Source organism: Myxocyprinus asiaticus, chromosome 29, assembly GCF_019703515.2.
Source record: "Myxocyprinus asiaticus isolate MX2 ecotype Aquarium Trade chromosome 29, UBuf_Myxa_2, whole genome shotgun sequence".
NCBI lineage: Eukaryota > Metazoa > Chordata > Actinopteri > Cypriniformes > Catostomidae > Myxocyprinus > Myxocyprinus asiaticus.
In genome coordinates this window covers 1,119,919-1,132,697 of record NC_059372.1, presented here as the reverse complement: position 1 = coordinate 1,132,697, position 12,779 = coordinate 1,119,919, and the positions used below count along the sequence as shown (strand labels likewise).

The following is a 12,779-nucleotide window of genomic DNA, read 5'->3' as shown; positions in this document are numbered from 1 at the left end:
TTGGGCAGTGGTGGCTCAGCGGCTAAGGCTCTGGATTACTGATCAGAAGGTTGGGCGTTCACTGCCAAATTGCCACTGTTGGGCCCTTGACCCTATCTGCTCCAGGGGCGCCGTATCATGGCTGACCCTGCACTCTGACCCCAGCTTAGCTGGGATATGTGAAAAAAAAAGAATTTCACTGTATATGTGCAAATGTATAATGTGTGATAAATAAATATAATTATTAAATTATAATTAGATTCTATCCCCTAACCCTACCCCTAAACACACACACACAGTACACACAAACACACTTACTACACACTCATACACTCACACACACACTCACTACACACTCATACACAAACACTACACACACACACACACACTGCACACACACACTCACACACGCACTACACACTCATACACTCACACACACACACACACACACACACTTGTTTTAAAAACAGTTTTACAAGTTTACATAATCTAAAAATAGACTAATTCTTTTGTCTGCAGTGTATGTTTCAGTAGCACACAAGCGCGCGCATGCACACACAAACACACACACATACACAAACACACACACAGCACTTAATGTAAATATCGGTCGTGTCTATAAGGTAACCGCCCAATTACCTAAAGTCTCGCGAGAGCAGCATTTAACGTTCACACACTGTGTTTTATTAGAATCCTAAATAAACCCTACACCTACTCCTAAACTTACCCCTACCACTAAACCTAACCCTAACCCTAACCCTAACCTGAGTATCAGCGAATGAGACTCTCGCGAGATTTAGGCTGCCGGTGGGTTACCTTCTAGCCAGCCGTGAATATCTGAGCAGTCTTGAATGTGCGTGTTTGTGTCTTGTACGCGGGATATTCACCTGCACTAATAGCTCCAGGGATTACCATTTATCTGTAATATTTCGCCAAATATAATTAGAATAATCTGTCGTGCTGTCGCTGAAGCAGTCATTAGGAATATATTCAAGGTGAGTTTATTTTCTTCATCTCTAAATGTATGTATTTTTAAAAACTTTACTGATATGTAGTATATTAGTGCATTTAAATACTGCGCGCAGGTTGATCATATATATTTAATAATACATGTAAATCGTATTTGTCGCGAATTTCTCCGTCATGTTTAATAACGAATCGAAACAAACATGTTATCTTCATGTTTCAGCTGTTTAAATGATAGTGCGATTCTATTTACTTGTTTTATTTGAGTTGTTTCATTGCATTATGTTGTTTAGTTATCTTAGTTGTTTTCTCAGTTTCTCTTGAAGTTTATCAGTAAAAGCAAGAGTAACGTCTGTCATAAAAAGGTGTGAAATGTATAAATAAAATAGCTATTAATTGTAATTTTCCCAATACTATATGACCTATAGTATTTGTTGAGTATGATTCATTTAGACATGTAAACTGTTAGAACATGTATAAGATAGTTCTTATAAATGAGGCTGAACTGTTGCTTCTTCCTGCACTTTAATAATTCAAGGCAGGGGTTATGAATCATGAATAATTTGATTGTTGGTGTGTCACATACAGGAGCATAGATTCCTGGGGGGATACCTAGTTGAATTGGGTAAACCCAACAAAATTAGATGTCAAAATATTTTATTTCTTTATATGTATTTATATTTTATATTTTTAATATTTAATTTTTTATTTAATATATATATATATATATATATATATATATATATATATATATATATATATAATTTTTTATTATTTTTCTTTATTATTATTATTTTTTTTTTTAATTATTATTATTATTTTTATTTTTTTTATTTTCAACTTTCCATACTTTTATATCATTGTTAACCAATACAAGGAAGAGGAACCACATGACCCCAATCCTAGTTTCTCTTCACTGGCCACTTATCAAGCATAGAATAGAATATAAGGTGTTGATGTATGTTTATAAAGCTCTACATGTGCTGGCACCCGATTATACTGTATTTCGGAACTTATTGGTATTCACTGTACCCAGAGGTCTCTTAGATGAAAAAACCAGCTGCTTCTTGACAGGGGTGGACTGGGACTAAAAAGTGGCCCTGGACTTTCTGGCTCATAGCGGCCCACCAAACCCGGCCCGTAACACACCACACCATAACTCACCGGCTCATTGATTTAATTTTCAGCTCAATTTCACATTTTTGTGTTGGAAAAAAAAAAAAATTCTATAGTCATGACAACGGGCCCCACAGTGCAAAAATGGTCATATAACATTTAAAACATATAAAAACTGGGCCTGGGTAGCTCAGTGGTAAAATATGCTGGCTACCACCCCTGGAGTTCGCTAGCTTGCTAGTTCGAATCCCAGGGTGTGCTGAGTGACTCCAGCCAGGTCTCCTAAGCAACCAAATTGGCCCGGTTGCTAGGGAGGGTAGAGTCACATGGGGTAACCTCCTTGTGGTCGCTATAATGTGGTTTGTTCTCGGTGGGGTGTGTGGTGAGTTGAGCGCGGATGCCACGGTGGATGGCGTGAAGCCTCCACATGCGCTATGTCTCCGTGGCAACGCGCTCAACAAGCCACGTGATAAGATGCGCGGGTTGACTGTCTCAGACGCGGAGGCAACTGGGATTCGTCCTCCGCCACCCGGACTGAGGCGAATCACTATGCGACCACGAGGACTTAAAGTGCATTGGGAATTGGGCATTCCAAATTGGGAGAAAAAGAGAGAAAAATCCAAACAAAAAAAAAAAAAATAAGCACTTTATAGCTCAGACAAATAACATGTCCCAAAACGTTTTTCCCAACATACGGATGTTAGGTTCAAATGTACATGAACATACATGGGAAAGTGTGTATTTTAGGTGCTGTGACAAGTCAACATAAAGATCTTAATCACCTTTCAACTTTGTTTCTAGAAGTGCAAATAAACTATTGAATAATTAATATGAGGTTGTGGAAACAGCAAGTATAATAATAATATATTATATATGTATATATAGCTATACAAGTTCATAAAATGTTGCTTAAAATAGTTAGATGAAGGAAGTGTCACACCGCAGGACACTGATGACAATAATAAAAATGTCATGTTAATTACTCACATAACTGTGTCAATGTTTATTTAGAAATATCAGCGAAAACAAAGTTGGCCAGAATATGTACACATATAATATATAAATATATGTAAAATAAACATACCTCTTAAAGTGTAGATCTTTGCAGATATTTTGCAGATTAATTGCTCATATTTTCACACTATGTGAGTTTGTTCAGATTATTCTTGAGAAAAAGTGAAAAGCCCAATGTGCTGTTTCTACTATCCTTAGCCTCAAAGACTCAAATAGCCACAAAGTAATATTTTTCATGACTTATTTTCTGCATTTTTATCAGGCGTGAGCATTATTCAACAAGCCGCACTTCAGCTCCCTGCGGTATGAATAAATTATGCAAATTACTATGCACTGCTCATATCTTTACTGTTTGCAGATTTTATATATGCTGCTGTTATTGTATTTGTTGTAACTTGCAGTTATTTGTCATTTTGTGATTATTCAGAGCTCGTCTTATACTTAATATGTTGTCTTTGGTTGTCACCATTATTGTGATTTGTATGTCAAATAATGAGGTCCACACGAGGTACGAAGTTATTGTGTATGTGCGGAAATGATCAACCCGATCTCATGAAAAATCGTACATAATTTACGATGTTGTTCGCATAAACTCGTACGACTTCATGTCTAATGTGGAAGTAAGCGCGAGTTCCGCTCACGAGGCATTAAGGACATACTTAATATTATATACTTACCCAAACCCCTTATCTAAACTTAACCAATCAGTAGAGTGTGTAAACATGATAGGAAGCCGTTGTGTGTGACAGAAGCATGTAACTGTCGCGTATTACATGGAAACGATGTCCAGCGACATCATTGGCTGTAGTGAAAGTTGTAGGAATTCAAACGAGTGCATTCACATGATATCATGTGAATTAGCCAAATTTAGAAAGGTCGTACGAATCCTGACGATTTCGCTGTGAGAGTGTGTTGGAAATGTGCTATGATGTGTAAGTACTTTCAAAATAAAAGCCACTGTATTGGCTTTACCTTAAAGATAATTTTTATTTATTTAGTTATTTATTTTTATCCCCTTTTCTCCCCAATTTGGAATGCCCAATTCCCACTACTTAGTAGGTCCTCGTGGTGGTGTGGTTACTCACCTCAATCCGTGTGGCGGAGGATGAATCTCAATTGCCTCCGCTTCTGAGACCGTCAATCCGCGCATCTTATCACGTAACTCATTGTGCATGACACCGCGGAGACTCACAGCATGTGGAGGCTCATGCTACTCTCTGCGATCCACACACAAATTACCTCACGCCCCATTGAGAGCGAGAACCACTAATCGCGACCACGAGGAGGTTACCCCATGTGACTCTACCCTCCCTAGCAACCGGGCCAATTTGGTTGCTTAGGAGACCTGGCTGGAGTCACTCAGCACACCCTGGATTCAAACTCGCGACTCCAGGGGTGATAGTCAGCGTCAATACTCGCTGAGATACCCAGGCCCCACCTTAAAGAGAATTTTGATTTATTCACTCTGCGCCCCTAGGCATTTTGGAGCCCAGGATGGCTGCCTATATTGCCTGTAGGACAGGCCAGTACTTGTGCAGCAACGGGCCGGCCCAAATTACCCAGCGGGCCACCGGGAAAATGCTCCCGATGGCCAGTCCGCCCCTGCTTCTTGATATGCCCCGGTCATGTTTAAAGTGCAAAGGGAATCGGGCTTTCTCTTTTGCTGCTCCGAATCTGTGGAATGGGTTACCATTGCCCGTTAGATCATCTTCCTCTGTCAGTGTGTTTAAAACTCGTCTAAATATGCATTTGTTTTCTGTAGCTTTTGCTACATTATAATGGAAATATGTAAGAGACCAAATTGTGTTTTTAATGTGTTTTATGTATATTGAGTCTATTGAATAATCGTATTCTTTTAACTGTACAGCACGTTTTAAAGTGCTTTATAAATAAATTTGATTTGCTTTTGATTTCTAACTAGTGAAAGTGAATGTTAGCATGCTAAATACATGCTGGTTGGAAGCACTACAGAGTGTAGTTTAGTAACTATGTCATGGTTAGCACAACAATTACTCAACAACAACGCAATGCGTCATCTACTTGTCGTCATCGTTAGCTCAAGCTTCACTCTTCACCGTGTTGGTAACCCCTAAAACGCCAACATAACAGAAACTCTTCTAAATCTCAACACAACAAAACATCAAACACTAACAAGTATCCCGCTTTATATTTATCTTGCACAAAAACACATAAAATAACACTTAATTTTAACAATTGAGTCCACTGCCCAGTTTCATCAATGCTACATTTACACCATGAAAAGTATTCATGTAGACCCAACTCAAATGGATTAAGTAAACTTCCATTTTACAAATTTAAATCAAGTTTTGGCAAAACATTCTAGAATTGTGTTGCTTTATTTCAAGTAAATTGAACAAGCAGCAAATTTAATCTGCTTTATAGTTGTGTGATCTGTAGATATATGCAAGATTACATATGAGAGATTCATATATGATGCAAAATTTAATATTAATATACAGTGGCAAGAAAAAGTATGTGAACCCTTTGGAATTATCTGGGTTTCTACATTAATTGGTCATAAAATGTGATCTCATCAAGTATAGACAAATACAATGTACTGAAGATAATAACACACAAACAATTATAATCATTCATGTCTTTATTGAACACATCCCATTAAGCATTCACAGTGATGTGGAAAAAGTAAGTGAACCCCTAGGCTAAAGACGACAAAAACGCTAATTAAAATCAGGAGTTGGCAAACCTGGCATCTGATTAATGAAACGAGATTGGAGGTGTGGGTTAGAGCTACTTTGACTTATAAAAAGCACTCAAATATTTTGAGTTTGCTATTCACTATGGACCATGCCTTGCAAAAAAGAGATCTCAGCAGACCTACGATCAAGAATAGTTGCTTTTCATAAAGCTGGAAAGGGTTACATAGTTATCTCGAAGAGCTTAGATATTCATCTGTCCACAGTTAGACAAACTGTCTATAAATGGAGATGATTTAGTACTATAGGTACTCTCTCTAGAAGTGGCCGTCCAGTCAAGATGACTCAAAGGACACACCGCAGAATGCTCAATGAGGTAATAAAGAACCCTAGAGTGACAGATAAAGACTTGAAGGAATCATTGGAACTGGTTAACATCTCTGTTCATGAGTCTACTATACAGAAAACATTAAACAGGTATGAAATATTATAATTGTTTGTGTGTTGTTAGCTTAAGCGCATTGTGTTTGTCTATACTTGTGACTTTGATGAAGATGAGAACACATTTTATGACCAATAACAGCAGAAAACCAGCTAATTCCAAAGGGTTCACATACTTTTTCTTGCAACTGTATTATTTATTAAAATTGTATGGAATAATAATATAAATATAGGCTATTTAATAGTGTATTTACTACGTGCTTTTGTAATTAATCACAAACTGGATATGGGGTGCTTGTTAGGGAGTGGTCTGGTTGCATGTGTCAATATTTGCTGTGTGCAGAAGAACAGATATGAATTGAAATGCATGACACCTGTAATAAACGGGTGACACTGCGATTATGTAATTGAAAATCACATAGAACCACAGGATCACATATGACATCATCACATGGACTTACTGTGTGTGTACAGCTATTATCCAAAGATATAAATTTACCAGGAGGTGTCTGTAATGGGTTGAGTTTGTCTATTATAATTAATCTGATCTGAGAACAATACAAGTCTGTATTTATACTGTATAACTAAAAACATGTGTGTGTGTTATATAAATGGTTTAAGTTAAAACATTTCAGCATAATGTGATCAGAAGTTTTTTCATCATTCTTTGCTTTTCCTTACAAAACCACTGATACATAATTGAAGATGAACTGGATGTGTGTGTTTGAAACATTGATGAAATTGTTCTTCATTCAGTCCTGAGAGACGAAAGGTTTCCTGACGTTGTTTAGTTATACACGAACACACTCTCTCTGACCCTTAGAATTAAATAAATACGTAGTATATTACTTCCCTAAACGATTAGATTTATGATTCTTTTTCTTCAGAAAATGTTAAGCAATATTTAAACATGAACTGTGTGTTGTGTTTTTCTTGTATTACAGAACCTGCGCTCACTGTGTCTTCATGTCAACATTTATTTGTTCGTTTGTGGGGGGCGTGGCCATAACAGCATGTAGAGAATGACATCAGGTAGAGAAATAGAGTCGATTTCAATCATCTTCTGACACCACCCACTTCCCCTCCTGCTGAGTTCACCCTGTTAGGTGTGTGATGAGCGGCATCTCGTGTGCCAGTGTGATACAGAGTTTTGTAGAAGAGGGCGGGACTAGTGTGTTAACAACAGCTCCTCCCTCATTACCTGACCACGCCCCCAGAAATGCTCCAGCCCCTCCGCCTGCTCCACCCTTGCCCGTTGCTGTGGAAAACCCCACGCAGAGGAAGAGGAGGGTGCGAAGTTTCTACTGGAAGCCGATTCCAGAGGAGCGCGTTAAACAACATGACGGGCGAAACATCTGGACGCTCGGACGCCACAGCAGAGAACCGTTGTTCCGCATCGATGTCAGAGCCATCGAGGAACTGTTCGGACAACATGACGACATGCTGTCGCCCACGGCAACCAGCATCAAGAGACCCGTTTCTGTGAAAGATGTCAGAGAGCAGGTGACCTGCAATATTTGATTTAAATGATGCGAGTGTTGAGATTGTGTATTTGAGATTGTATATCACTTGTCATCACTAGACTGGACTACTGTAACGCTCTCATTGGAGGCCTCCCTGCATGCACAGTTAGGCTCACGCAAATGATCCAGAATGCAGCAGCACATCTGGTCTTTAATGAACCAAAGAGAACACATGTTACACCACTCCTTGTCTCTCTTCACATTGGCTGCCAGTAATCTTAATATCTGTGTGTGTTCGTGTGTGTCTTTTCTCTTTAGATAGCCATCCTGGACTCCAAGAGAAGCATGAATATCTCCATTTTCATTAAACACTTCAAAAAGTAAGCATGGAGTGTGTTTGCGTATCTACACTCTTTCTTTTGAATCTACAGTGCAAAACATACAGTGCAACCAGTGTAGTCATATTCCCAAATGGCTCTTTTCATATACAGGAATATTGGAACATAGAGCACATATAGCATACACTTCTATGATACTTTTAAGGTACTATAGTGAAGATGCTTCAAAATGACTCATTTTGATTGGGATTGTTTCATGGAAAGTCATACAGATTCATTGATTTTGTCACTGTGTGTTCAGGTCCAGTGAATGTCTTGTGGATGATATTCATCGTGGTAACAGTGATGTGTTCAGTGTGGAGTCTTTGAGAGAGCTGCTGAAACTCCTGCCAGATGATGACGAGGTAAAGCACATGATTGATGAGATGAGTGATTGATGATTTTATTGATGACTGATTTATTGATTGACAGGTGAAGAAACTCAAGATGTTCAATGGAGATCCTAAACACCTGACAGAAGCTGATGCTTTCATATACCAGCTCATCCATGTGCCCAGGTACATTCATTCATTCATACATCAGACACTTTTATCCAAAGTGACCTAACAGTGAAGAACGATTCAACACAAGTGATTCAACAATGTTCTGCAAGACAATGATTCAAAGTACAAACAAGTACAGAGATGCAAAAACAGCAAATCTCCATGTTAGATTTTAAAAACAGCCTCTGTGAACCGTACAAGCATCTGTCAGTTTCTCTGTGAGCAGATATGCTCCAGCTTTGCAGATGTTTTATGCGTTTGTGTTCTGTGTTTGCAGGTATGAAGTCCGTATAGAAGCTCTGCTGTTAAAGGAAGAGTTTAACCCCTCATTTACATCTATGAAACATGATATCAACATCATTCTGGCTGCTATTAAAGGTGATCAACACCTCTTTTTATATTCACTTAAATGTATTTCTTTAGTGAGAATGATGTACATACTGACACATACAATTGCCTTTTTATACAATAGAGCCCTTTGTTTGATACACACTTCTTTTGTCCCCTGATGATGTGTTTTTGTTTCAGAGTTGTTGAACTGTGAGGAGCTACACAGTGTGCTTCATTTAGTGCTACAAGCAGGAAATATCATGAATGATGTAAGTGACGTACACAACACAACACATATTTGGACTCAATTCACATCTGGAATTATGTTTCTCATGATCCTAAAAACCTTTTGATCTGAAGGCTTTCATAATGGTGCCTATATATGAATTTCTTTACAAAACTAAAATGTAGAGGTAGACTGATATATTGGTTTGACCAATTAATTGGTGCAAATAGTTGCTTTTTTGGAACTATCGGTTGTCTGCAAAAATCTGTGCCGACAGTTGCTTTTTTTGGAACTATCGGTTGTCGGCAAAAATCTGTGCCGATAGTTGCTTTTTTGGAACTATCGGTTATCTGCAAAAATCTATGACGATAGTTGCTTTTTTGGAACTATCGGTTGTCTGCAGAAATCTTTGGTGGTAGCTGCTTTTTTGGAACTATCGGTTGTCTGCAAAAATCTGTGCCGATAGTTGCTTTTTTGGAACTATCGGTTATCTGCAAAAATCTATGACGATAGTTGCTTTTTTGGAACTATCGGTTGTCTGCAGAAATCTTTGGTGGTAGCTGCTTTTTTGGAACTATCGGTTGTCGGCAAAAATCTGTGCCGATAGTTGCTTTTTTGGAACTATTGGTTATCTGCAAAAATCTATGACGATAGTTGCTTTTTTGGAACTATCGGTTGTCTGCAGAAATCTTTGGTGGTAGCTGCTTTTTTGGAACTATCGGTTGTCTGCAAAAATCTGTGCCGATAGTTGCTTTTTTGGAACTATCGGTTGTCGGCAAAAATCTGTGACGATATTTGCTTTTTTGGAACTATTGGTTATCTGCAAAAATCTATGACGATAGTTGCTTTTTTGGAACTATCGGTTGTCGGCAAAAATCTGTGCCGATAGTTGCTTTTTTGGAACTATTGGTTATCTGCAAAAATCTATGACGATAGTTGCTTTTTTGGAACTATTGGTTATCTGCAAAAATCTATGACGATAGTTGCTTTTTTGGAACTATCGGTTGTCGGCAAAAATCTGTGCCGATAGTTGCTTTTTTGGAACTATCGGTTGTCTGCAAAAATCTATGCTGATAGTTGCCCAGAATGTTTTTGTTTTTATTCCTCCGTGTTACTCTATGGCTGACGCTGGTAGATTCTACAGTATAACAGCGGCCTCTAGAGGTGAACTAAAAACATTCACTAGTTATGTTTCCATCCAAGTTGTGAATTTAATTTATGCAAAAAATCTGAAGATTTTTTGAAGAAGAACAAAGTGCAAATAAAGCCACGTTTCCATCCCATGTGTTCAAAAGAACAGAACCGTCACATCTGGGGATATTGTACTCTTTTAAAAAAATAAAATACTCCACCTCAAGGGAGCGTATACATTTCTGATGTGCATTTTGGAAATTTTATTCACATCTTGGCATTTCCATCCAGCAGTTTTTATGCGATATCTCAAAATGTGCATAAAAATATGTGGATGGAAACCCAGCTATTGACACCTCATGGGGATATTCTGTATCTAAATCTTTCATCATTGACAATATTCCTCCATATTTTTTTTGTATGTTGATTAGATAATCAAGTGTTCTAAATTAAAACAAGAGCATACAAAAAAAGAAAATTTGAGAATATGGAAACTTGCCTCATCGTGTCTCCAACTTCATAACTTCTGAATAAAAATAAACCTTATTCCTCAATACACACAACCTTTCATCAGGTGAATATATATATATATATAGTTATAAATATAATATATAATAAAAAGCTACATTTGGTAAATACTCACATATAGAACGGAACCATGTTTCGTCATTTCAATATAAGTGTCCCCGGTGTATGTTGGCTTGTATATAGTTAAAAGTCCCATATTTTGCACCAAATTTTTTTTCTGGTTATTATTGGGATTTTGGTTGAACAATAAACTCCATCTGGGATTTTATAAGGGGTGTATCTATACTATCAAATATCAATATATTGCAATACTTTTTCTCATGATATTGTATTGATACTTTAGATCCATGTATCGATATTTATATTCAACTATTTGTGTATTCATATCATGTAAACTCACAACAGAGTTGGCACACTTTTACTTCCAAATCAATTTAATGAGCTCACCAAGAGACAAAAATGTGATGTTTCAAGCTACATGCTCTTCATCAGACATCAGTATATACAGTAACTGAAATATACCCAAATTAGCTGGCAATGAAATTGGAATTGATGCATAATCAAATTATGATATTGTGATGTATCGCATCGAGAGATACCCGTCAATAGATTTGATTCGTTTTAGACTCTTGTAGCGTCTCTGTCTGTACTTGACATAGTAAGGGAAGACTAAGACATTTTTTATCTTTGTAAATCGATTTATACTAAAGGTCTGTTGAATGCTTGATTCTGATTGGTTGACGAACATTCTAAGGTGTACAATTATTTTCCTGTAAACGCACAGCTATGAAGTAGTTCCAGTTCTTGACCGCATAACGGTTCCATAAAACGTTCAAACTAGCATTGACCTGTCATCACTAGACTGGACTACTGTAACGCTCTCATTACAGGCCTCCCTGCATGTGCAATTAGACCCCTGCAAATGATCCAGAATGCAGCAGCACGTCTGGTCTTTAATGAACCAAAGAGAGCGCATGTTACACCACTCCTTGTCTCTCTCCATTGGCTGCCGGTTGATGCACGTATCAAATTCAAGGCTCTGATGCTGGCATACAGAACAGTCACTGGGTCAGCTCCAGCATACCTAAAATCATTTCTGCAGAGCTACGTGCCCACTAGAAGCCTGCGGTCGGCTAATGAGTGGCATATTGTTGTACCAACAAAACACTTTCCCGGACTTTCGTTTTCACTGTACCACGTTGGTGGAATGACTTTCCCAACTCCATCCATGAAGTAGACTCACTCACTGTCTTCAAAAAATGCCTAAAAACACACCTTTTCCATGAGCACTTAACTATTCACTCATTAAAAAAATTATAAAATTAAAAAGGTTATATATTCTTGTTGCACTCTAATCTGTCTTGGAAACTATTCTGTTGCTAGTGTAACACGGCACTTTTTCATACCACTGTCTCCTTAAGATGATTCGCTTATGTGTTCCTCTTTTGTAAGTTGCTTTGGATAAATGCGTCTGCCAAATGAATAAATGTAAATGCAATGAAAGCTTGGGCTGTATCAAAGCTAGACGCTGAATCCATGGTGGAAGAAAGTAGTTCCACTCACAAAAATGTCTTGAGATAAAACCCTAAACGATGTCTTAAGGTCTGTCTGGTAGCCGTGGTATAAGCGGGAAAAGAAGAAGAAAATATGGTATTATTCAATAACCACTTGCTTTGGGGGCCTGAGTAGCTCAGTGAGTATTGACGCAAGTCGTAAGTTCAAATCCAGGGCGTGCTGAGTGACTCCAGTCAGGTCTCCTAAGCAAACAAACTGGCCCGGTTGCTAGGGAGGGTAGAGTCACATGGGGTAACCTCCTCGTGGTCGTGATTAGTGGTTCTCGCTCTCAATGGGGCGTGTGGTAAATTGTGCGTGGATCGTGGAGAGTAGCATGAGCCTCCACATGCTGTGAGTCTCCGCGGTGTCATGCACAACGAGTCACATGATAAGATGCGCCGATTGACGGTCTCAGAAGCGGAGGCAACTGAGACTTGTCCTCCACCACCCGGATTGAGGTGAGTAATCGTGCCACC

General features: G+C 38.3%; 1 protein-coding gene across 2 annotated transcripts in view; it reads left to right on the top strand.

The window, feature by feature from the left end:
- The first annotated feature begins 806 nt into the window (after positions 1-806).
- Positions 807-12,779, top strand: part of LOC127420261 (FH2 domain-containing protein 1) — a 31,815-nt gene continuing 19,842 nt past the window's right edge. The window contains exons 1-7 of one of the 2 annotated variants that reach the window (XM_051662342.1): positions 807-974; positions 7,136-7,694; positions 7,973-8,034; positions 8,294-8,396; positions 8,464-8,549; positions 8,812-8,912; positions 9,063-9,133. In XM_051662342.1, the coding sequence (XP_051518302.1) occupies positions 7,305-7,694; positions 7,973-8,034; positions 8,294-8,396; positions 8,464-8,549; positions 8,812-8,912; positions 9,063-9,133 (813 nt within the window). In that variant the 5' untranslated portion in view covers positions 807-974; positions 7,136-7,304. Of the gene's footprint in view, positions 975-7,135; positions 7,695-7,972; positions 8,035-8,145; positions 8,198-8,293; positions 8,397-8,463; positions 8,550-8,811; positions 8,913-9,062; positions 9,134-12,779 lie in introns of those variants that run through there. The other variant, XM_051662343.1, reaches the window with a different exon arrangement.